Genomic DNA, 23,838 nt, shown 5'->3' on the forward strand with positions numbered 1-23,838 from the left:
AAAGAGCTATCTTGATGTGCTAAAAGTTGACTTTCTCCTTCAGGGCCTGGCAATTCTTGGTTCTGGTGAATGGCTGAGATTCTGGGGAACTGGCTTATGCTAAAAGGGATTCCCCTTAGCTCAGCTGGTAAAGAATCTGCCTGCAATGCAGGAGACCCCTGTTTGATTCGTGGGTTGGGAAGATCCCCTGAAGAAGGAGTTCAGTTCAGTTGCTGAGACATGTCTGATTCTCTGCTATGGACTGCTATGGACTCCACAGGCTTCCCTGTCCATCACCAACTCCCGGAGCTTGCTTAAACTCATGTCCTTTGAGTCAGTGATGCCATATGACCATCTCATCCTCTGTCATCCCCTTCTCTTCTCGCCTTCAACCTTTCCCAGCATCAGGGTCTTTTCCCAAGGGTCAGTCCTTTGCATCAGGTGGCGAAAGTGTTGGGGCTTTGGCTTCAGCATCAGTCCTTCCAATGAATATTTAGGACTGATTTCCTTTAGGGTTGACTGATTGGATCTCTTTGCAGTCCAAGGGTCTCTCAAGAATCTTCTCCAACACCACAGTTCAAAAACATCAATTCTTCAGTGCTCAGGTTTTTTATGGTCCAACTCTCACATCCATACATGACTACTAGAAAAACCAAAGCTTTCACTAGACGGACCTTTATTGGCAAAGTAATGTCTCTGCTTTTTAATATGCTGTCTAGGTTTGTCATAGCTTTTCTTCCAAGGAGCAAGTGTCTTTTGATTTCATGGCTGCAGTCACCATCTGCAGTAATTCTGGAGACCAAGAATATAAAGTCTGTCACTATTTCCATTGTTTTCTCATCTATTTGCTATGAAGTGATGGAACCAGATGCCATGATCTTAGTTTCCTGAATGCTGAGTTTTAAGCCAGCTTTTTCACTCTCCTCTTTTACTTTCATCAAAATGCTCTTTAGTTCCTCTTCACTTTCTGCCATAAGGGTGGTATCATCTGCATATCTGAGGTTATTGATATTTCTCCTGGCAATCTTGATTCCAGCTTGTGCTTCATCCAGCCCAGCATTTCACAAGATGTATTCTGCATATAAGTTAAATAAACACGGTGACAATATACAGCCTTAAAGTACTCCTTTCCCAATTTGGAACCAGTCCATTGTTCCATTTCTAGTTCTAACTGTTGCTTCTTGACCTGTATACAGGTTTCTCAGGAGGCAGGTCAGGCGGTGTGGTATTCTCATCTCTTGAAGAACTTTCCACAGTTTATGGAAATGGCTATCTAATCCAGTATTCTTGCCTAGAGAGTCCCCATGGACAGAGAAGCCTGGCAGACTACAGTCCACAGGGTCGCAGAGTCAGACACAACTGAGCGACTAAGTGCACAAGAGGCAACAGAGCCAATGGAGTTTCTGGCCATCTGCAGGCCTGGTGAGACTACCTGGAGTGAAGGCAATCTGAATTGAAGTGTCATGATCATGAAGGGGAATACAGTGGAGTAAGACTGGTACTCAGGGGTTTTCTCCTTTGAGGTATCTGCCAAATTTGTAAGGCAGCAGGACAAGAGGTCAACAGATTAAGTAGAAGATCTCTAAAAGGCAGAGTAATGTTTTTGGTAGTTATATGGTGCCAAAGAGAACCTACTGGAGAGTAGGGATCCTAGCAAATACCCCAGGATTTTTGGAGACCTGAAGAATTTCAGGAGTCGGGTGGGGGGTCGGGGGGGGTGGGGACAGAAATAGATTGAGCCTTATAAAAACTGCAACAAACCCTTGTGTTGGTTCACTTTCTGATCTAGCTTTACTCTAGCTGCCTTCTACAAAAAGACAGTATCACCAACAGAAATGCTATAATTTATTAAGGATAAAAGAAACAGATCTACAGATAACTGAGATAAAGCTTTTGGACATGCAGTTTACTTTTACTATAATTAACATGTTTGAAAAATTAATGACAAGGTAGAGGATAACATTATAAAACTAAGATAAATAAAAAAGAAATAATTTAGAAAAAGAAGAATGTGATTACTGAAATAAGGAAATCAACAGATACGTTGAAATGCAGATAGGAGAAAGCAAAAGAGATAGGATTCGTGAACTAAATGCTAGGTCACTGCAAAACACACAAGCTGAAGCCTGAGGGAAGAAAAAGGATAAAAGATACAAAAAAGGTAAAAAAGACATATGGGACACAATGAAAAAGGCCCAAGATATGTGATTGGTCTCTAATTGGAAAGACAAGAATGCAGTATCTAAGAGATAATTACTGAGAATTTCCCCAAAGTGTTAAGCAACATTAAGAAGATGATCCAGAGTCAAAGATGAAAGAAGCACTAAAAATCCCAACAGGATAAATACAAAACCAAATACAAAATTAAAGTCAAAGAACTGGTGGTTCAGATGGTAAAGCGTTTGCCTGCAATGCGGGAGACCTGGGTTCGATTCCTGGGTTGGGAAGATCCCCTGGAGAAGGCAATGGCAATCCACTCCAGCACTCTTGCCTGGAAAATCCCATGGACGGAGGAGCCTGATAGGCTACAGTCCATGGGGTCGCAAAGAGTCAGACACGACTGAGCGACTTCACTTTCACTTTCACTATAGAGAACAAACTTATGCTTGCCAAGGGGGAAGGATCAAAGTCAGAGATAGTCAGGGAGTTTAGAACTGACGTGTAAACAATGCTAGATTTAAAATGGATAACCAACAAGGTCCTACTGTATAGCACAGAAAACTCAGCTCAGTGCTGTGTGGCTACCTGGGTGGGAGTATAGTTTGGAGGAGAATGCTGCTGCTGCTGCTAAGTCACTTCAGTCGTGTCCAACTCTGTGTGATCCCATAGACGGCAGCCACCAGGCTCCCCCATCCCTGGGATTCTCTAGGCAAGAACACTGGAGTGGGTTGCCATTTCCTTTTCCAATGCAGGAAAGTGAAAAGTGAAAGTGAAGTCGCTCAGTCATGTCTGACTCTTCGCGACCCCATGGACTGCAGCCTACCAGGCTCCTCCATCCATGGGATTTTCCAGGCAAGAGTACTGGAGTGGGGTGCCATTGCCTTCTCCTGGAGGAGAATGGATACATGTAATATGTATCACTGAGTCCCTTTGCTGTACACCTGAAACTATCAGAGTATTGCTAATTACCTATACTCAATACAAGATAAAAAGTCAAAAAACAAACAAACCTAAGTTAAGGTCAAAGAGAAATCCCAAAAAGCATTAAGAGAAAATGAAAATATGTTCAAAGGACCAAGAATAAGACTAATTGTGGCTTCTCAACAAAGACAAAAGAATCCAGAAGATAATGGAAGGTGATTATTAAAGAGCTCAAGTAATATAACCCAGTATATCGAGTTCCATAAAATAGAAACATTTTCAAGCAAAAACCAAAAGAATTCACACACTAAGTGAAACACTAAAAGGGGGGCTGTTTAGGCAGAAGAAAAATTATGTAATAATTTGTAAATACTTAGATGAAAACATAGAAATGCAAAAGGGAAAGAAAAAAATGGAAGGAGTATATTCAACTGCAAAAGATAACAGTATTTTGTCACTACAAGGCATTAAGATATATGCAGAATTAAAATGAATGAAAACAATAATACAAAAGATTAAAAGGTTTAGATGGATTTAAAACGTTCTAAGATCCTACTATTTTTTTTTTTTTGTATGAGAAGTGGCAAAAGTTATGGTTTATATTTGACTTTAATAGGTCAAGGATAGATTCTGTAATCTTTAGGGTACACATTAAAGATATACCACTGGCAAACATATAGAGATAGAAATGAGAATTAAAAACACCTGATTAATCCAAAAGATGCAGGAAAGGACAGAAAAAAGAAAACAAATATGAGAAAATAGAACATGAATCCAATTATATGAGTTATTTATATTTAATATAAAGATTCCAAAAGATAAAGATTGTCAGAATTGCAAAACAACAAAAAACTATATGCCAACTGCAAAAAAATCTTAAATTAAGACCAAAGAAAGGTAGAAAGTAAAGGAATAGACATACACCAATGCAAATAATAACGCACAGAAAGTTGGCATATTTACACTAATAACAGATACCACAGACATTGAGGCAAGAGGCATTGTTAGAAGTAAAGAGGGACATCTCAAGATGATAAAACATTCAATTTATCATGAAGATAAAAGAATTCTAAACTTATATACAGGACTTCCCTGGTGGTCTACTAGTTCAGAATTTACCTCCCAATGTAGGGGACATGGGTTTGATCCCTGCCCTGGGAGACCCCACAAGCCTCAGAGCAACTGAGCCCACAAAGTCTGCATGCCTAAAGCCCATGCTCTGCAAGAGAAGCCACCACAATGAGAAGTTTGTGTTCCACAGTGAAGACCAGCTCTCGTTCACCGCAACTAGAGAAAGTTCATGTATAGCAAAGAAGACCCAGCGCAGTAGAAAATAAATAAATATATAGTAAACAAAATAACTTATGTGCATGTAATAGGATACCTTCAAAATACATAAATCAAAATTTGATAGCACCAAAAGGAGAAATACACAAATTCAACTCAGAGTAGGACTGTTTAATAAACCTCTCTTCATAACTGATAAAACAAGCAGACAAAAATAAACAAGAATATAAATGGTCTGAACTACAAACTTGACAAACGTGACCTAACTGTATATATAAGGCAATATATAAGAATATCAGCATTTACATCTTTTTAATGCCCAAAGAATATGTATAAAATTAACCGTATGGCATGCAGTAAAAACAAAATTACAACAAATTTTGAAGAACTAAAATCATCCAACATATCTGATCACAATAAAATTAAACAAAGTCATAAACAAAAAGATAATTAGGAAATCTCCAGATATTCAGAAATTAAGCAAAACTTTCTAAATAGCTTAAGGATTTAAATTTCAAAGATGAAAATTAAACTAGATAATTGAGAAAAATCAATGAAGACAGACTTGATTCTTTGTAAGAATAATAATAATTGATCAACCCTGTGGAGGCCATCAAAATGTGCCTCTCAGATCTGCCATGGGCCATAACTGACCGATGGAACTAGCTATGTTCTGAATCCATCACTGCTTTCATGCTGGGTCCATGCTTCCCAACAGCAGGGGACTGAGCACAGCAGGAAGGCAGTGGAGTTTTTGTTTTTTTTTTTGCTGTCGCTTCATTTATTTATTTTTTGGCTGTGCTGGGTCTTTGTTGTTGTATGGGCTTTTCTCTAGTTTCAGTGAACAGAGTCTACCCTCTAGTTGGGTCGTGCAGGCTTCTCACTGCTGTAGCTTCTCCTGTATAGAGCACAGGATCTTAAGCATGCAGGCTCTGGGTTGTGGCATGCGGGCTCAGCAGCTGTGGCTCCCAGGCTCTAGAGCACAGGCTCAGCAGTTGTGCCACATGGGCTTAGTTGCTTCATGGCACGTGGGATCTTCCTGGACCAGGGACTGAACCCAAGTCTCCGGAACTTGGCAGGCAGATTCTTTACCATTGAGTCACCAGGGAATCTCTAGAATCCTATTCTTGAGAGGTGGGACTCCGTTCGACAGCCTGGCTTGATGAGCAACTATGGATTGAGGAATCCTCACTGATGCTGTCAAAACTTTACTGTATTACAACCTAAGCCTCTTCCTACTTTCCTTCTTTCCTACCTACTTTCCTTCTCTCTAACACAGGGAACAGACCTGCATCAGAATTTGACAGGTCTCTTTGCCCCCTCTGACTGCCATCTTATTATCCTTCACAGGTGTTTCCTTCAATAAATCTTTTGATGTTTAACTTCATCTTTTCAAAAATGTAAACAATTAATTATCTGTGGCTGGCTGGGTCTTTGTTGCTGCCCACCAGCTTCCTTTAGTTGAGGCGAATAGGGGCTATTCTCTAGTTGCGGTGTGCAGGCTTCTGTTTACAGCGTCTTCTCTTGTTGATGAGCACAGGCTCCAGGGCACGCAGGCATCAGCAGTTGTAGCATGCCGGCTCAGGAGCTACTGTTCATGGTCTCTAGACCACAGGCTCAGTAGTTGTGGCACATGGGCTTAGCTGCTCTGAGGCATGTGGGATCCTCCTGGACCAGGAATCTAATCTGTGTCTTCTGCATTGGCAGGTGGACTCTTAACCACTGGATAACTAGGCAAGTCTCTCTAATTTCATCTTGGCATCTACTTCTTGGAAAATCCTAACTAAAGTAAACTTCTAGGAAGTGATCAAGGAAAAGAGCAGAAATTTAATTCCAAGATCAAGAATTTTAAAAACATTATAAATCCTATAGTAAGCAGGAAGGTGAGAGAATAGTATGAATGATTTTATGCTAATAGATTTTAATATTTAGATGAAGAAAATTCCTAGAAAAAGCACAATTTATCAAAACTAGCATAGAAAGAAATGGAAGCTACACATTCTGATTCAATGAAAGAAGCTGAATCTGCAATGAAAAGTCATCCAACAAAGTACTTCCTAGGCCAGGACATTTTGAAGGGTGAATTCTTTATAATATTTACATAAAACTAACATCAGTGTAATAAAACTCCTTTAGAACAGAAAAAGGCGCTTATCTAATTCATTTTATAAGATCATCATAATGTTCCTACCCAAAGTAACAAAATGTTACAAGAAAGGAAAATTATAAGGCAAACTCTCTCTAAGCAACACTGCAAAAATCAGAAACAAAACATAATTAGATCAAATCCAATGATCTAATAGAAGAATATCACAATTATATTGGGATTATCTCAAGAATGCGAAGGTGGTTTTACCACTCCAAAACCAAGCTATAATTCACACATTAAAAGGAAAAAAAAAAAGAAAGAAATCATACAGCAATCTTAATAGATCAGGACAGTTATTGGATAAAATGCAACATTCCTTCATGAATAAAAAATAGTCTTAACAACAATAAAATTCTTAGTAAACTATTACTGGAAGGAAACTTCCTTAATCTGATAAAGAATATCGACAAAGAGAATATAGCAAATATCATTTTTGATGAAGTGCTGAAATGAGACTTCACCTGTTAGAAATGAGACAAAAATGCTCAAAATAACTATTTCAACTGTATTTATATTTGATATGCTGTACTGTGCTAGATAATACAGTTGATAAAAAGTCTGAAAGAAAGCAAACATCTGTGGGACTTCCCTGGTAGCTCATTGATAAATAATTCACTTGCCAATGCAGGAGACACTGGCTCAATCACTGACAGGAGAAGATCCCCCACGCTGCGGAACAACTGAACCTGTGTCCTAGAGTCTGTGCTCCATGACACGAGAAGCCACCGCACTGAGGAGCCCACACATCATAACTAGAGAGTAGCTCCCGCTTGATACAACTAGAGAAAGCCCATATAGCCAAAAAAAAAAAAAAAAGTAAATATTTGGGAAAGAAGCAAAATTGTAAATCTCTAAATATTCACAGATGATATCGTTATATATATAGAAAATCCTACAGAACCAACAGATACATTACTAAAATGAAAACAAGGTCACTATAAAAAAAATCTATACATCAATAAAAAACAAGTAGAAGCTGAAATCTAAAAGGATGTCATTTAAAGAGGGGAAGCAACTTAGCAGCAGCACCAGCAGCACTAAAAGACAAAAAACCTGGAATCTTACAAAGATAGATATTATAAGATGATTACACTGAAAATAACAAACATTTTGAGAACAATTAAAAACCACTTAAAATATCAGAGGGAAATACTCTATGGATTAGAAAACACAATATTATAAAGGTATCAATTCTCTCTAGCTGAAATGCAGATTCAATAAAATCTCAAAAAAAATTCTATTAAGAATTTGACACAAAAAATAAAACTTGAGAGGAGGTGATAATAAACAGATTCTGGAATTTATGTGGAAATGCAAAGGACCAAGAAGAACCAAGAGAGTCCTGAAGAACAAAGTTAGAAAGCTGATAATAATCAGATAATAAAGGTGATTATATAAACTAAGTAAATGACAATGTAAACCAGTATAAGAATAAAGAGACAATGGAATAGAATAGTCAAGAAAAAGAATCACAGATACAAGATCATCTGAAATATGACAAAGGTATCAATTTAGTGCAGTTAGGAAGACGATGATGGGTCAACTGGTTATTCATATGGGAAAAATGAATGAATCATGCCTTCTGGATCACATCATATACAAAAACTAGCTCTAATTCTAGATGGACTGTGGATCTACATGAAAACTTTTTTTAAAACAAAACATTAGGAAAAAATAACAGGAAAATATGAAGACATGAGCTTGGCATATGTAAAGATTTTCCTCAAAAAAACAGCAAAGTTTATTTACCACAGAAGAAAACACTATAAATTTGACTATATTAAAATTAAAGGCTTTTCTAAGATACTTGCATCCTAAGGTTCACTGCAGCACTATTTACAACAGCCAGGACATGGAAGCAACCTAAATGTTCATCCAAAGAAGAATGGATAAAGAAGATCTGGTATACATACATATATATATATATATAATGGAATATTACTCAGAGTAGTCATAAAAAAAGAATGAAATAATGCCATTTGCAGCAACACAGATGAACCTAGAGAGTGTCATACTGAATGAAGTCAGAGAAAGAAGGACAAATATCATATGATATTGCTTACACGTAGCATCTAAAAAAAAAGCGTACAAATGAACTTATCTACAAAACAGAAATACAGTTACACATGTAGGAAACAAAACTTGGTTACCGGGGGAAAGGGCAGGGAAGATAAATTAGGAAATTGTGATTGGTATAACACACTACTATATATAAAATAGATAACTAATAAAGATCTAACTGTAATTGAACTCGATTCAATGCTCTTTAATGGCCTTTATGGTAAAAGAATCTTAAAAAGAGTGATATATGTATATGTATAACTGAGTCACTTTGCTGTACAGCAGAAACTAACACTACAGTGTTAATCAGCTATACTCCATTAAAAATTACATTAGTTTCAGGTGTACAACAAAATGATTTGATATTTACATACATTGTGCTACAGGAAATAAGAATACAAAATAGAATTTTACAGTAAATAAATAAAGGCTTTTCTAACCAAAGACTTGCATGTTGACTGTAAGAATTATAATCAATAAGACAATCAAATAAGCACAAAAACTTAAAAGAACTTCACAAAACTAGATATTCAAATGTTAATAAGCAGACGAAAATGTGCCCCACCTCATTACAATAGGAAAATTTTAATTAAAAGCACAATGACATACTAGTATATACTCACCAGAATGACAAAACTAAAAAGATGGATAGTATCAAATGCTGGTGAAAATGTGAGGGGGAAAAGTCATTCTATATAAATTAGTACCGTCAGTTTGGAAAATTCTGAATTGTTAACTATGGTAGTGGTTACATAAACATATGCATTTGTCAAAACACAGAAAGTGACACTATAAGGAGTAAATTTTTTACTTATTTAAAAAACAATTATCCTTCAGTTAAAAAATAAATTAAAAAAAAACCCAGATATGAAAGGAAATCAAAGTAGAATACAAACTCTAATAAATATAACTATTACAAATGAATAATGTAACCATATTGAAGTGGATGGAATAATAAGAACTAACTTAGAGTTACTTTTGGATAACACCATCTTGACTGCAGGGAGATCAAACCAGTCAATCCTGAAGGACATCAGTCCTGAATATTCAATGGAAGGACTGATGCTGAAACTGCTATATTTTGGTCACCTGAAGCAAAGAGCTGACTCATTGGAAAAGACCATGATGCTGGGAAAGATCGAGGGCAGGAGAAGGGGATGACAGAGGATACGATGGTTGGATGGTATCACTGACTCAATTGACATGGTTTGAACAAACTCCGGGAGTTGGGGATGGACAGGAAGGCCTGGCGTGCTACAGTCCATGGGGTCACAAAGAGTCGGACACGACTGAATGACTGAACTGAACTGAACTGACTAGATACCACAGGGTCAAAGACAAAAATAACTGTAAACTAACACTGTATGTCAAGGATATGTTTCACACAAGGGTATGGGAAAGCAATTAAAAACTACTTTGTTGTTTAGTTGCTAAGTTGAGTCCAATTGTTTTGTGACCCCATGGGCTGTAGACTGCTAGGCTCCTCTCTCTATGGGATTCCCCAGGCAAGAATACTAGAGTGGGTGGTCATTTCCTTCCCCAGAGGCTCTTCCTGACCCAAGGATTGAATATGCATCTCCTATATTGGCAGGCAGGCTCCTTACCACTGCGCCACCAGGGAAGCTCAAAAACTACTTTAGGATGAAAAAAATAGTAAGTATAGCTTATATAACAAAACCAGAAATTTCAATATCAGAGTGAGAAGTTATAAATAAGGAAAGGAAGACGGTCAGAAAGAACTTTATTGTGCCAACAATAAAATGGAATCAAAGGTATCAGTCTGAACTCATGGAATTTAAATATATACATGGATAGAGAAATAAATATAAACAGGTGTAGAGTCATGGGTCAGAGAAGGCAATGGCACCCTATTCCAGTACTCTTGCCTGGAAAATCCCATGGACAGAGGAGCCTGGTAGGCTGCAGTCCATGAGGTCGCCAAGACTCGGACACGACTGAGCGACTTCACTTTGACAGGACTGAAGCGACTTAGCAGCAGCAGCAGCAGCCAATCTATTTGTAAGAGGGCCTAGAAGCAATGATTCTTAAGTAGCAATGAGCATATCTAGTACCCAGATTTGGGTTTCTAAAAACATGTGCTAGTAAAAGGAGCCGGGGTTATTTGAAGAAGTAGTTGAACATCTTATGTTGTGAAAAAGGAAGGTAGTGCTTAAAAAAGTATGGGGACAGAGCAGGATAAAAAGCCTATATATTGGGTGATTCTATTTTAAAAAGAAGCAAAACAAATTGTGAGCAGTAGAAGTGAAAATAATGGGTAAATTTGGTGGGGGTAATGATTTAGGAGGGGAGTACAAGGTGTGGGTTCTAAAGCGCTAGAAGGGTTCTTCTACTTGATTTGATGGTCACTGGCATAGGTATGAAAATCGTAGGTATGATGTGCCAACATAATGAAAATCTGAACCAGTTGTGTATCCGTACTATATTTCAAAACAAACCATATAATCTATTTTATATTTTGATTACAGTGGCTGTTCCATGTTAATTGGTAAAATATATGTGCATTCTACCATATGTAATCTATACCTTAATAAATCTGATTAAAGGTCCTTTAAAAATAAATTCTATGATGAGGAGAACATTTGCCTAGTGTAGGCTGTCTTCCATTTTGCTTTCTAGCTTTGATAGAAAGGTGGGTGTTCAAAGAAGTCTCATTTCTTGACAAGCCTGAGATCACTAAACCATACAAACCATGCCCCAAAGATAATACTTTGTCAGGAACAAGACAGTTTCACATATGTCATTTTAAATTATTTTGAACCTCTGGATTAAAGAACTTTGTCTTTTGTGGTTACAAAACATTTTAAATGGAACATGAATTAATAAGTTACCTTTTTACGTTAATAGTTAAGAAAAATACATATTGTGTAAAACCTTATCTGGTAAGAACTTTTTCCTAAGAATGCCATGCATAGATGTTCGGAAAGAATGCTACTTAATTTGTTCCATCCACATCATTACCAGTACCTATGCCAATAAGAACAAGATTTAAAATTGGTTTGGCTGTAGTGGAGAACATTTTCAAAGTGATTTATAATAATCTTTTATAGCAGTAGCAGTTGTGATGATGTGCTGACATTATTCTTTCAGCTGCTGAGATTGTTTTTCCTTTAGAGTTCGCATTTTCTTTTGCACACCTTCTGTGCTTTATGCCTACCAGAATTGCAAATCACACTGAGCTTTTCTTAGAGAGTAATAGACAGCCTTGAGTGTTTTCAAAGAACATGAAAACTTAACTAGCAAATGGGGTGACAAGTTTAAGGACTCAAGAACATGAAAACAAAAAACTTCAATAACCCCATTTACTCATAAGAAAATGACAAAAGACACTATGATGTGTCTATCCTAAATTACGAACTTCCCAGAGGCAGGAGACTATTTAAAGTAGTATGTATATAGATTGCTTTTTATTGTGGATGAGTCCTTGTTACTTTGTGATTTATTGAGAAGGAGAAGGATTCAACAAGGCCTGACTTATTGAGGCATCAGATGCTTAGCTGCTAAAAGATTTTGTTTCCATTATCCCACAGGATCATAGAACTTGAAGCAACGTTATCAAATCACCTAATCCAGTGGCTCTCAAAGTGAGAGAAGAGGATAGTAGCATTGCTATATCACCTAAGGGGCTTCCCTGGTGGCTAAAACAAAAAAGAATCCGCCTGCAATGCTGGAGATCTGTTTAAGATTCCCTGGGTCAGGAAAATCCCCTGGAGAAGGGAATGGCTATTCTAGTATTCTTGTCTGGAGAATTTCATGATCAGAGGAGCCTGGCAGGCTACAGCCCATGGGGTTGCAGAGTCGGACTTGACTGAGTGACTAAGTGCACACACATTATCACCTAAGGGAGTTTTTTCAACAAATTCACAACCTTGCACTTCTCTTCCCCCAGACTCTATCACCTCCATTCTTATACATCTTCTTGAGGATATATATTCTAACTCCTCACAGGGATGTATCAGGTTGAGGGGAAGGTGTTTTTATGAAGGGAGGGCAATATTTACCAAAAGCCCATTAGGTGATTCTAATATAACAGCACCAGTTTTCCAATTGAGAACCTCTGACCTAGTCTGTTTTTTTCTTTTAGGGCACAATTACAATTCAAACAGATCAGAAAGCACTCTGGAAGTATTCAGAAAAGTCTACAGCTTATTCTTCAGTGTCCCTATTTTATTGTCTCATAACAGCTACTGTGTAAAATGTGTTATTTTCAATTCAGAACAAAAGTCCTATTGCTTCTTCCAATTTTCTATGATATATTTAGTACAGAAACTTGGAAAATCTTAAACTTGCTATGAAGATATAAATATGTATATATGTGCATATATGTACATATTTATACATGTGTATGTAGAAAATCTTTTTTTCCACTACAATCCTTATTTTAGTAAGATTATATTTATGTTAATATTTGAAGACCTTATTAGCAGCTGCTTTGCGGTAGGTAATCTTCAGTCTTAGTTTTTCTAAAGTTTATAGACACAGAAATGATTTCCCTAACCTGACTCCCATGTTGCCAACAGGTTCATTCAACATTTATTAAAAGGATCAAAATGGATAGAATCAACTTTTCTTTCCTGCCTTCATCCCTAGTCTCTTGCTCATTATTTTCCAGTCCCTCTCCAATCCCCTCACTCCCCAAAAAGCTCAGAACTCAATTAGCCTGCAAGCAATGAACCAATGATTACTATGTGACAAAACCTCTGGGCTGGAAGGATAGAGGATGGATTCCCAAATGAAATAGAAGTGACCAAAAACAAAACAAAACAAAAAAAGGAGTAAGTGGAAAAGTCTTTAGATTCACAAGCAATTTATGGAAGAGGAATTCAAAGAATTACATTTATAATATAAGAGAAAACAGTTTATTGACTCTATCTCAAAAGGAGAAAGGTCTCCAGAATTAAATACCAAGAAACTAATTTTGTTACATTATTGCTAAATGCCACAAACTTAGCAATGATCATTTAAAAGTACTCTACAGCACAAGGTTTAAGGAACCATGATTCCTAATTAGTGTTTTAATAAGTGTGTCAGCATTGCCTTGTAACATTCTGGAATGTCACTTACAGTAAATTAAGGGATACTTTCTTTCCCCATCTTCCATTAGTATTTTAATGCTAGGAGGTGGGAAAAAGCTGATCCATATTCAAGAGGGAAGGAGGAAAAACAATAACAAATTGGCATCTCTTCTGTGAATTGCCCCACAGGCCAAGCATTTTTATGTTCTTAATCATTATTAAATGACTTAACATGACACCCAGAGCCTGGCAAATGATTGCATCCTGACATAAGAACGAATTACAAATGAAATGAAAGATCAAGCCGTATTAGAGGATTGCCTCTGGGAAATGAAAATCTTTAATTCTCTTTTATTATTGACATTTATTTGGCTGCCATGAATAACAACACAGCAAAGAGATTCAGCTATGCTTCTGCATTGAATAGCTTATCCCAGGGCTCAAAACTGCATTAACATTTATCATGTTTGCTTTTGTAGCTGACACCACTGAACAGATTCTCTATCCATCTTGTATTTATCATGCATTGCAGATATAGTGCATCCTCTAATTTAAGTTCATTTTCATAGAGTAGGAACAGCAAAGATTAGCCAGTGTCTTTCCTCAAATAAATTCCTGCTGGTAAGCATCCCTAAGCATGGTTTAATAGATTTAATAAAGAACAAAATGAGTTGACAAGGAAATTCAGTCATAGGAAGGGGAGGCTAATTTTAAAGGTTTCAATTTTGGGAAAATTGTGCAAATTCACAATGAGGAAGACACTTGTACAATATGTAGATCTGGAATATATAAAGCCTTAAAATAAATGTCTCCATAAAGAGCAACAAATTGCATGTTTTGAATCTGAAGGCAGTATACCAGTTCCTGTAAGATAAAAAAATCTGCATGTTTTTCACTTTTCCAAAAAGAGTTCATTGCTAAGACAGGAAGAGGCCACATGGTATAGGAAGACAGCAATCCAGGTAGTTATTATTAATGCAGGGCTATCTTTTCATGACCCTTTTCTCCCTTGTACACATTTACAACATAGCTTTTCCTGTCACAACAATTAAAGATTATATACTACCTGGTGCCTTTGCTTACATGATCCTCTTTGACTGGACTGCCCTCCTTTCTTTAAGTTTCTCCCAAAATTTAAGACTTAGCAAGGATATCAATGTGTCTTAGGAAAGGTCCTTAATAACTCTGAATTTTGTCTGAAAAATTTTTTTTTTACTTTTCTTTCTGTTTCATTTACTTTTAATTATGGAGACTTTAAAACATATGAAGAAGTGGAAGTAATAACATAATAACCATCCCCCATATATCCATCACCCAGCTGCCACAATTATTAACTCATGACAAACCTATTTCTATAACAGTTATAAAATAGATGGCTGAGTAAAAACAGAAATGAGGTTTTCTTCTTGAAGTTTAAAAATAAGAAAGTAACTTATTTCTGAATTCTACTTGCTCATAATCAGATAAGTTTATTTTATTCAAGCATGATACTTGGTAAGTAAAATTTATTTATTTATCTATTTTCAGGAAAGACATTTCTAGACTGACAATATCTCCAAAATTTCAAAACAAATAAACAAAATCAAAGTGGATTTACTCAACTGAATTTTAATAAATATAAGTTCTTGAAAGATTTTTTTACTGGGAGAAGACAGCTGTATTTATTAAAATAAACAATAAAAGGTACATTTTTACAGACATAGAACAAACAGTCCTCAAATTTGCAAAGGACCACAAACTACCCTGAATAGCAAAGCAATCTGGAGAGAAAGAATGAGGCTAGAGGCATCACACTTCCCGATCTCAAATGACATTACAAAGGTAGAGTAGTCACAGCAGTACAGTTCTGCAGAACAAGACACACACACAGGCCAACGGAACAGAACGGAGCCCAGAGACAAACATGCGCATAAAGTCAATTCATTTATGACAAAAGAGCCAAGAGGACACAAGAGGGAAAAGATAGTTTCTTCACAATAAGTGGTATTGGGAAAACCAGACAGCCATAGGCAAAAAGAATGAGACTGGACCACCATCGTGCAACATACATAAGCATCACCTTAAGGTGAATGAAAGACTGGAAGCCAAGACTTGAAATCAAACAACTGTTAGAGGGAAACAAAGAGAGTAAGCCCTTGACATTGGTCTTGATGATGAATTTTTGGATTTGACACCAAAAGCAAAGGCTAAAATAACAATAATAAGTGGGAGTTAAAACTAAAAAACCTCCTATATAGCAAAGGCAACTATTAACAAAGTAAAACGCAACCTACAGAATGGGAGGAAATATCTCCAAGTCATATACCTCATAAGGGGTTAACATCCAAAATACATAAAGAACTCATACAACTCAACAGCAAAAGAGCAAACAATCCAATTTAAAAAGGGACAGAGGATCTGAACATACAGTTTTTCAAAAGAAGACAACAGATGGCCAATAAGTACACGAAAAAGGTACTAAAAATAACTACTCATCAGGAAAATACACATCATGCTTGGGGCTGGTGCACTGGGACGGCCCAGAGGGATGGTATGGGGAGGGAGGAGGGAGGAGGGTTCGGGATGGGGAACACATGTATACCTGTGGCGGATTCATTTTGATATTTGGCAAAACTAATACAATTATGTAAAGTTTAAAAATAAAATAAAATTAGAAAAAAAAATAAATAAATAAAACACTTTAAGAAATTAAAAAAAAAAAATTATAATGAGGTATCATCTCAGACCTGTTAGAATGGCTAAACTACCATAAAGATAGGAAATACCTGTTGGCAAGAATGTGGATAAAAAGGCACCTTTTTGTACTGTTAGTGGAAATGTAAATTGGTGCCGCTGCTATGAAAAACAGTATGGAGGCCCTTCAAAAATAAGTAGAACTACCATAAGACTCAGCAGTTCTACTTCTGCGTCATGAACGAAACAAAAACACTAACCCAAAGAGATATCTGCACCCCCATGTTCGCTATAGTGTTATTTATAATAGCCAAGACATGGAAAACACCTATGTGTCCACTGATAGACATTTAGGATGGACAGACTTCAGAATGGATAAAAATAATGTGGTATATATACATCAGCTCACGCATGTGTGCACACACACGGTGAAATATTATTTAGCCACAAAAAAGGAAATGCTAGTATTTGAAACAATATGAATGAAACTTGAGTACTCTACACTAAGCAAAGTAAGTCAGACAGACAAAAACTGCATGATCTCACTTATATGTAGAATTAAAAAAATAATAATAAAAAACTCCAAGTCACAGATACAGAGAACAGATTGGTGGATGCCAGCAGCAGGAGTTGGAGGAGGGGGTGACAGTGCGTAAAGTACATGGAGGAGATTTTAAAAAGAAAAATGTACACTGCTTTGAGTAATTTATAATAGAAAGTATATAACATTTTAAAATAATGATTAATCTCCATAATACCGGGTTTTCCCCACAGCTTCCCCACGTACCTGTAGCCAGTATGGTGTCCTCTCTCCCTTGGGTGAAAATCACAATTCGCTGCCTCTTTGAGTTGACTTTTGGCAGAGCCTGTGTCTTTCTGGCTATTTCTTTAATGTCTTCAGTCTATTAATAGAAAGGAGGAAAAATATGCTCATAACCAATACAATAAACTAAAATTTTATAGTAGATTAAGGATTTAGTTTCTCATGCTCAAAATAAGAGAGACTTGATCATAGAATTACATAAAAATTTTAACTACATACAGAAGTAAACAGAATAGTACAACAATCTTCAAGGAACCTATCATCAAGCTGCAATGATTTGAAATTTATGATGAATCTTATTTCTATTTATCTACCTACCTTTCATATTATTCTTAAGGAAATCTCAAATACTATATAATGCCACGTGTAAAATGCTTTATTATGTATTTCTAAAAGGTAATGATTCAAACATAACCATCTATTATATTAAATTTTTAATTAATGATAATTCTTTAATATCAACAGAAGTCAGTTTTCAAATTTCCAATTAATGAGAGATTTGTAAAAAAGAGTATTACTGAATTATTTTAGAGGCTTACAGAGAGAGCATAATTATGCTGATTCTGGAAATAATGCAGTTAATATAATAAATTTTTCAAAGAACTAAAATGAGATGCTAACCATTTTCTAGAGACTTAGCTTTTTAAAAGATAAAGTTTAAAAAAGTACAAATTAGTTCTAGAAACCCTCACGCTGTTTTTCATGATCACACAGGCTGCAAAGTTTTACATCATAAATGTTCTGTCTTGAAATCTAATTCTTGAGCTATGGGTTAGATTTTTAGAATCATGTTTTCAACTTTTTTGAATTAAAAAATGTATTTTCATTAGCTTTTTAAAAAACTAATTTATTTTTCTGGTTACGCTGGGTCTTCATTGCTGCGTGCACGCTTTCTCTAGCTGCAGTAAGCAGGGGCCATCCTCTAGCTGTGGTGTGCAGACTTCTCACTGCGGTGGCTTCTCTTGCTGTGCAGCACAGATCTAGGCACACGGCTTCAGGAGTTGTGGCTCCTGGGCCTAGAGCTTGCAGGCTCCAGTACTCGTGGCAGGTAGGCCCAGCAGTTGTGGCACGTGGGCTCAGTAGTTGCAGTGAACAGGCTTAGCTGTTCCTCGGCTTGTGGCATCTTCCAGGACCAGGGGCTGAACCTGTGTCTCCTGCATTGGCAGGCAGATTTCTTATCCACTGTACCACCAGGGAAGTCCTCAACAATTTTAGATAATTTAAAAACCCATGTTTGAATTCAGAGGGCTGCTAAAATTGTGCAGGGTCTGGAGTTTGTTGGTAGCTTCTTCTATCACTGTGCAAAGTTTAAAAAAGGTATGGAGAGAGAAATATATACCAGAGTGGAAATATATCTAATAAAAGAAATTAATTAGGATATATAGGACAGAAAAATTTAGGTAGGCAAAGCAGAAAAGTCACAGTGGCTACAGACAACATCAGAAACCATTATGTTTTTAAAGGTATGACAATCTTTGGTGAAATATTTGTATGCTGTTTAGTCACAAAATACTTAAGATTCTGGATGATATATGAATCTAAGCTTCTCCTAAACCTAACATCATGATTCCTGAGGACTGCTATTTCTGAAAAAAAAAAAAAAAAAAAATTGTCTTTTGTGGTTGGACAATGCTGCTGACCTTTTAAACATGCTGACTATTTCACTTTTGTTTGCTTATTTTAGAAAAGAACTATGCCTGAAACTCTGATAAGATGAGAAAAGAAATTCCCTCAGTTTGAGGGGAAAGACTATTAAAAATGACCAGTAACATTTGAAAGTGAAGTTGCTCAGTCGTATCCAACTCTTTGTGACCCCACGGACTGTAGTCTACCAGGCTCCTCTGTCCATGGGATTTTCCAGGCAAGAATACTGGAGTGGGTTGCCATTTCCTTCTCCAGAAGATTTTCCCAACCCAGGGACTGAACCTGGGTCTCCCGCATTGTAGGCAGACACTTTACCGTCTGAGCCACCAGGGAAGTCTATCCCCCCAAATGACAATGTCTTATAATAATAATGCTTCTAATAAATATATACATTAAAATTACATATAGTATTCAAATCTCTTTACTACAGACATATTTCACTAATATAAGATTTTTGCTTATGATTGAGTACAGTTCATTTTTAGTGAAGATAGGAGGCAAACTCCAGAAAGATTCACTTTACCACCTTAGGAGTAGAATTTTATGCATGTACTGGATGGTTTTTAAGTAGAGATCCTTCTTAAAAATGGTATAAGGAATAAATTAAGAGTGAGATTTGGTTGCCTTATACCAACCCTGTGAAAAAAGAGAATGTTTTGTGGGAGTTTTGGTAACCTAATCAAAGCAACATTTTTAACCTGCCTCAAGTTAAACCTTATAAAAACAGCAATTCAAGATTGAAACAAACTTTTCAGATATAAAAGATAAATTTTCACAGAAAGAATAAGCTTTATTCTATTTGTATCCATATCTATACCTTCATTGTGCACCAAATCAAAGTATCCCACACTAAGCTTTGAGGAGTCATTGTTTTGCCCTCAACAGATGATTCCCATCTAGTATAAAAGCTTTTCTTAAAACTTCAATTTTGTCTTCCTAACAACATATATTTCGAGTTCTGTAAAACTTGAAAACATGAACCTCTTCCTTATCTCCTGGTAGTTCTTTCTCCCATATATCTGCTCTAACGTATCTTAACAGAATGATGAAATTACAAGGGATTTTAGAGTATGACACAACTGGATTTACTAATTTTGATGTTGTTGTTCAGTTGCTCTGTCGTGTCTGACTCTTTGCAACCCCACAAGCTGCAGCACGCCAGGCCTCCCTGTCCAACACTCCCGGAGCCTACCCAAACTCATGTCCAATGAGTCAGTGATGCCTCAACCATCAGTGAGATCCAACCATCTCATCCTCTGTTGTCCCCTTCTACTCCTGCCCTCAATCTTTCCCAGCATCAGGGTCTTTTCAAATGAATCAGCCCTTTGCATCCGGTAGCCAAAGTACTGGAGTTTCAGCATCAACATCAGACCTTCCAATGAACATTGACTATAGGAAAAACCATAGCTTTGATTATATGGACCTTTGTCAGCAAAGTAATGTCTCTGCTTTTTAATATGCTGTCTAGGTTGGTCATAGCTTTTCTTCCTATTTGTGTGACCTCAAATAGTAAATTTTTATACACAGAAGATCTGTATAAAAAAGATCTTAATGAACTGGATTACTACAATGGTGTGGTTAGTCACCCAGAGCCAGACATTCTGGAGTGTGAAGTCAAGTGGGCCTTAAGAAGCACTGCTGTTAATAGAGCTAGTGGATGCGATGAAATTCCAGCAGAACAATTCAAATCCCTAAAGGATGATGCCATCAAGGTTCTGCATTCATTATGTCAGCAAATCTGGAAGACCCAGCAGTGGCCCCAGGACTGGAAAAGGTCAATTCTTATCCCAATCCCCAAGAAGGGTAGTACCAAATAAGATGCTAAACACTGGACAGTTGTACTCATCTCCCATGCTAGTAAGGTCATGCTTAAAATCTTGCATGCTAGGCTTCAGCATTATGTGAACCAAGACCTTCCAGATGTCCAAGCTGGGTTTAGAAAAGGAAGAGAAACTAGAGATCAAATTGCTAACATTTGCTGGATTATAGAGAAAGCACGGGAATTTCAGAAAAACATCTATCTCTGTTTCACTGACTATGCTAAAGCCTTTGACTGTGTGGATCATGATAAACTGTGGAAGGCTCCTAGAGAGAGAGGAATACCAGATCATCTTACCTGTCTCCTGAGAAAACTGTATGTGGGCCAAGAAGCAACAGTTAGAACCCTTTACAGAACAAGTGATTGGTTCACGATTGAGAAAGGAGTACGACAGGGCTGTCTGCTGTCACCCTGTCTGTTTAACCTATGCACTGAGCACATCACGAGATATGCCAGGCTGCATGAGTTACAAGCTGGAATCAAGATAGGCAGGGGGAAACATCAGCAACCTTAGACATGCAGATGATACCACTCTAATGGCAGAAAATGAAGAGAAACTAAAGAGTCTCTTAATGAGGGTGAAGGAGGAGAGTGAAAGAGCAAGCTTAAGACTAAATATTAAAAAACTAAGATCATGCATGGCATCCAGCCCCCCTTACTACATGGCAAATAGAAGGGGAAAACACAGAAGTAGTGACAGATTTCCTCTTCTGGGGCTCCAAAATCACTGTGGATGGTGACTGCAGCCATGAAATCAGAAGACGATTGCTTCTTGGCAGGAAAGTGATGACAAACCTAGACAGTGTGTTGAAAAGCAGAGGCATTATACTGCCGACAAAGGTTTGTATAGTCAAGGCTATGGTCCTCCCAGGGGTCATGTACAGTTTTGAGGGCTGGACCATAAAGAAAGTAGAATGCCAAAGAACTGATGCTTTTGAACAGTGCTGCTGGAGAAGACTCCTGAAAGTCCCTTGGACAGCAAGGAGATCAAACCAGTCAATCTTAAGGGAGCTCAACCCTGAATACTCACTAGAAGGACTGAAGCTGAAGCTGCAGTATTTTGGTCATCTGACGCAAACAGATAACTCAGTGGAAAAGTCCCTGAATGCTAGGGAAGATTGAGGACAGAAGGAGGAGAGGCTATCAGAGGATGAGACAGGCTGGATGGCATCACCGACTCAATGGACATGAGTTTGAGTAAACTCTGGGACTTGGTGATGGAGAGGGAGGCCTGGCATGCTGCAGTCCACGCAGTTGCAAAGAGTTGGACATGACAGGGCAACTGAACAGAAAAGCAGGTAAATATACCTCTCTGAAACTCCATTTTCTTATCTACAAAACTAAGACAATAGTAATTGTCTTAAAAGATGTTGAGAGTGAAGTATGCTAAAATTGGTGGGCAAAAGTCTGAAGAGAAACAGGGTATTTGCTTAGTCTTATAGTATCTCCCTCTAAACTTATTCATTACAGAAGGAAAAATAGAAATGCTAATAGTGAAGAAGGTTGACAGACATCCCTTTACCCCAGGGATCAACTTTAGTGATGCTTAAATTAGTGGGTAAAATGGGATATCTACACAGGTATCACCCCCAAGATATTTTATCAACTACAATGGGAAAATACTTAACTTCATAGAGCATAAATACCACCTTAACCTAGTGATCACAGTTAACATCACCAACAGTAAGACATTGGGATATCATGTATATCCCTGTTATGATGCACTGATAAGGGCACAATGCTGCTGCTGCTGCTAAGTCGCTTCAGTCGTGTCCGACTCTGTGTGACCCCACAGACGGCAGCCCACCAGGCTCTGCCCTCCCTGGGATTCTCCAAGCAAGAACACTGGAGTGGGTTGCCATTTCCTTCTCCAACGCATGAAAGTGAAATCGCTCAGTTGTGTCCGACTCTTTGCAACCCCATGAACCGCAGCACACCGGGCTTCCCTGTCCATCACCAACTCCCGGAGTCCACCCAAACCCATGTCCATCGAGTTGGTGATGCCTTCCTACCATCTCATCTTCTGTCACCCTCTTCTCCTCCTGCCCTCAATCTCTCCCAGCATCAGGGTCTTTTAAAATGAGTCAGCTCTTTGCATCAGGTGGCCAGAGTATTGGAGTTTTAGCTTCAATATCAGTCCTTCCAGTGAACACCCAGGACTGATCTCCTTTAGGATGGACTGGTTGGATCTCCTTGCAGTCCAAGGGACTCTCAAGAGTCTTCTCCAACACCACAGTTCAAAAGCATCAATTCTTCGACGCTCAGCTTTCTTTATATTCCAACTCTCACATCCATACATGACTACTAGAAAAACCATAGCTTTGACTAGGTGGACCTTTGTTGGCAAAGTAATGTCTCTGCTTTTTAATATGCTATCTAGGTTGGTCATGAATTTCTTCCAAGGAGCAAGTGTCTTTTAATTTAATGGCTACAGTCACCATCTGCAGTGATTTTGGAGCCCCCCAAATAGTCTTCCACTGTTTCCCCATATATTTTTGCCATGAAGTGACGAGACCAGATGCCATGATCTTAGTTTTCTGAATGTTGGACAAACCTAAATTGAGGGACATTCTACAAAATGACTGACAGGCAGTCTTCAAAAGCATGAAGATCATGAACAACAAGGAATGCGTGAGAAATTGTCTGATAAGAAGAGACTAAGAAGACAAATATATGCAATGTGTGACCCTGGACTAGATTGTGGAAGAGAAAAAAAGAAATTAGAGGAAAAACTGGTGAAATGAGAATAAATTCTATAGTTCAGTTACTAACACTGTACTAATGTTGACTTCCAGGTTTTGATCATTATACCTTGGTTCTGTAAGATGTTTACATTAGGGGAAGCTAAGTGAAGGTATCCAGAAATTCTCTGCACTATTTTTGCAAATTTTCTGAATCTAAAATTGTTTCAAAATAGAAAGTTTAAATAGTTTTGTGTGTGTGTGTATGAGGAGGAAAAATAAGGTAAGTGAAAGAGCTGAATGTAGTATTTAGCACATGCCAAGTACTTAATAAATATTAATGTATTTCCTATATTTACTGTCATTTAAATATGCTCCAAAACTGTCAAATCCTAAGTTGCCTGAAAATCCCTAGAAAGGACCTCAAGAAATTTTTTTTTTGGCTGTGGTGGGTCTTCAGTGCTGCCCATAGGCTTTCTCTAGTTGTAGCAAGTGGGCTCATATTTGTAACACATTTAGTTGCTTAGTTGCTCAGCAATAGGTAGGAACTTCCTGGACCAGGGATCGAACCAGTGTTCTTGCATTTCCAAGAGGTGGATTCTTAACCA

General features: G+C 37.5%; 1 protein-coding gene across 12 annotated transcripts in view; it reads right to left on the bottom strand.

Moving 5' to 3' along the window:
• ADK (adenosine kinase) overlaps positions 1–23,838 on the bottom strand; it is a 549,097-nt gene that overhangs the window by 76,142 nt on the left and 449,117 nt on the right. For all 12 annotated transcript variants that reach the window (XM_086381947.1, XM_086381942.1, XM_086381948.1 and 9 more), the window contains one exon: positions 17,051–17,165. In XM_086381947.1, the coding sequence (XP_086238073.1) occupies positions 17,051–17,165 (115 nt within the window). The remainder of the gene's footprint in view (positions 1–17,050; positions 17,166–23,838) is intronic.

This window comes from Bos grunniens, chromosome 28 (assembly GCF_055505025.1).
Source record: "Bos grunniens cultivar Pamir isolate PY7600 chromosome 28, Bosgru_T2T1.0, whole genome shotgun sequence".
NCBI lineage: Eukaryota > Metazoa > Chordata > Mammalia > Artiodactyla > Bovidae > Bos > Bos grunniens.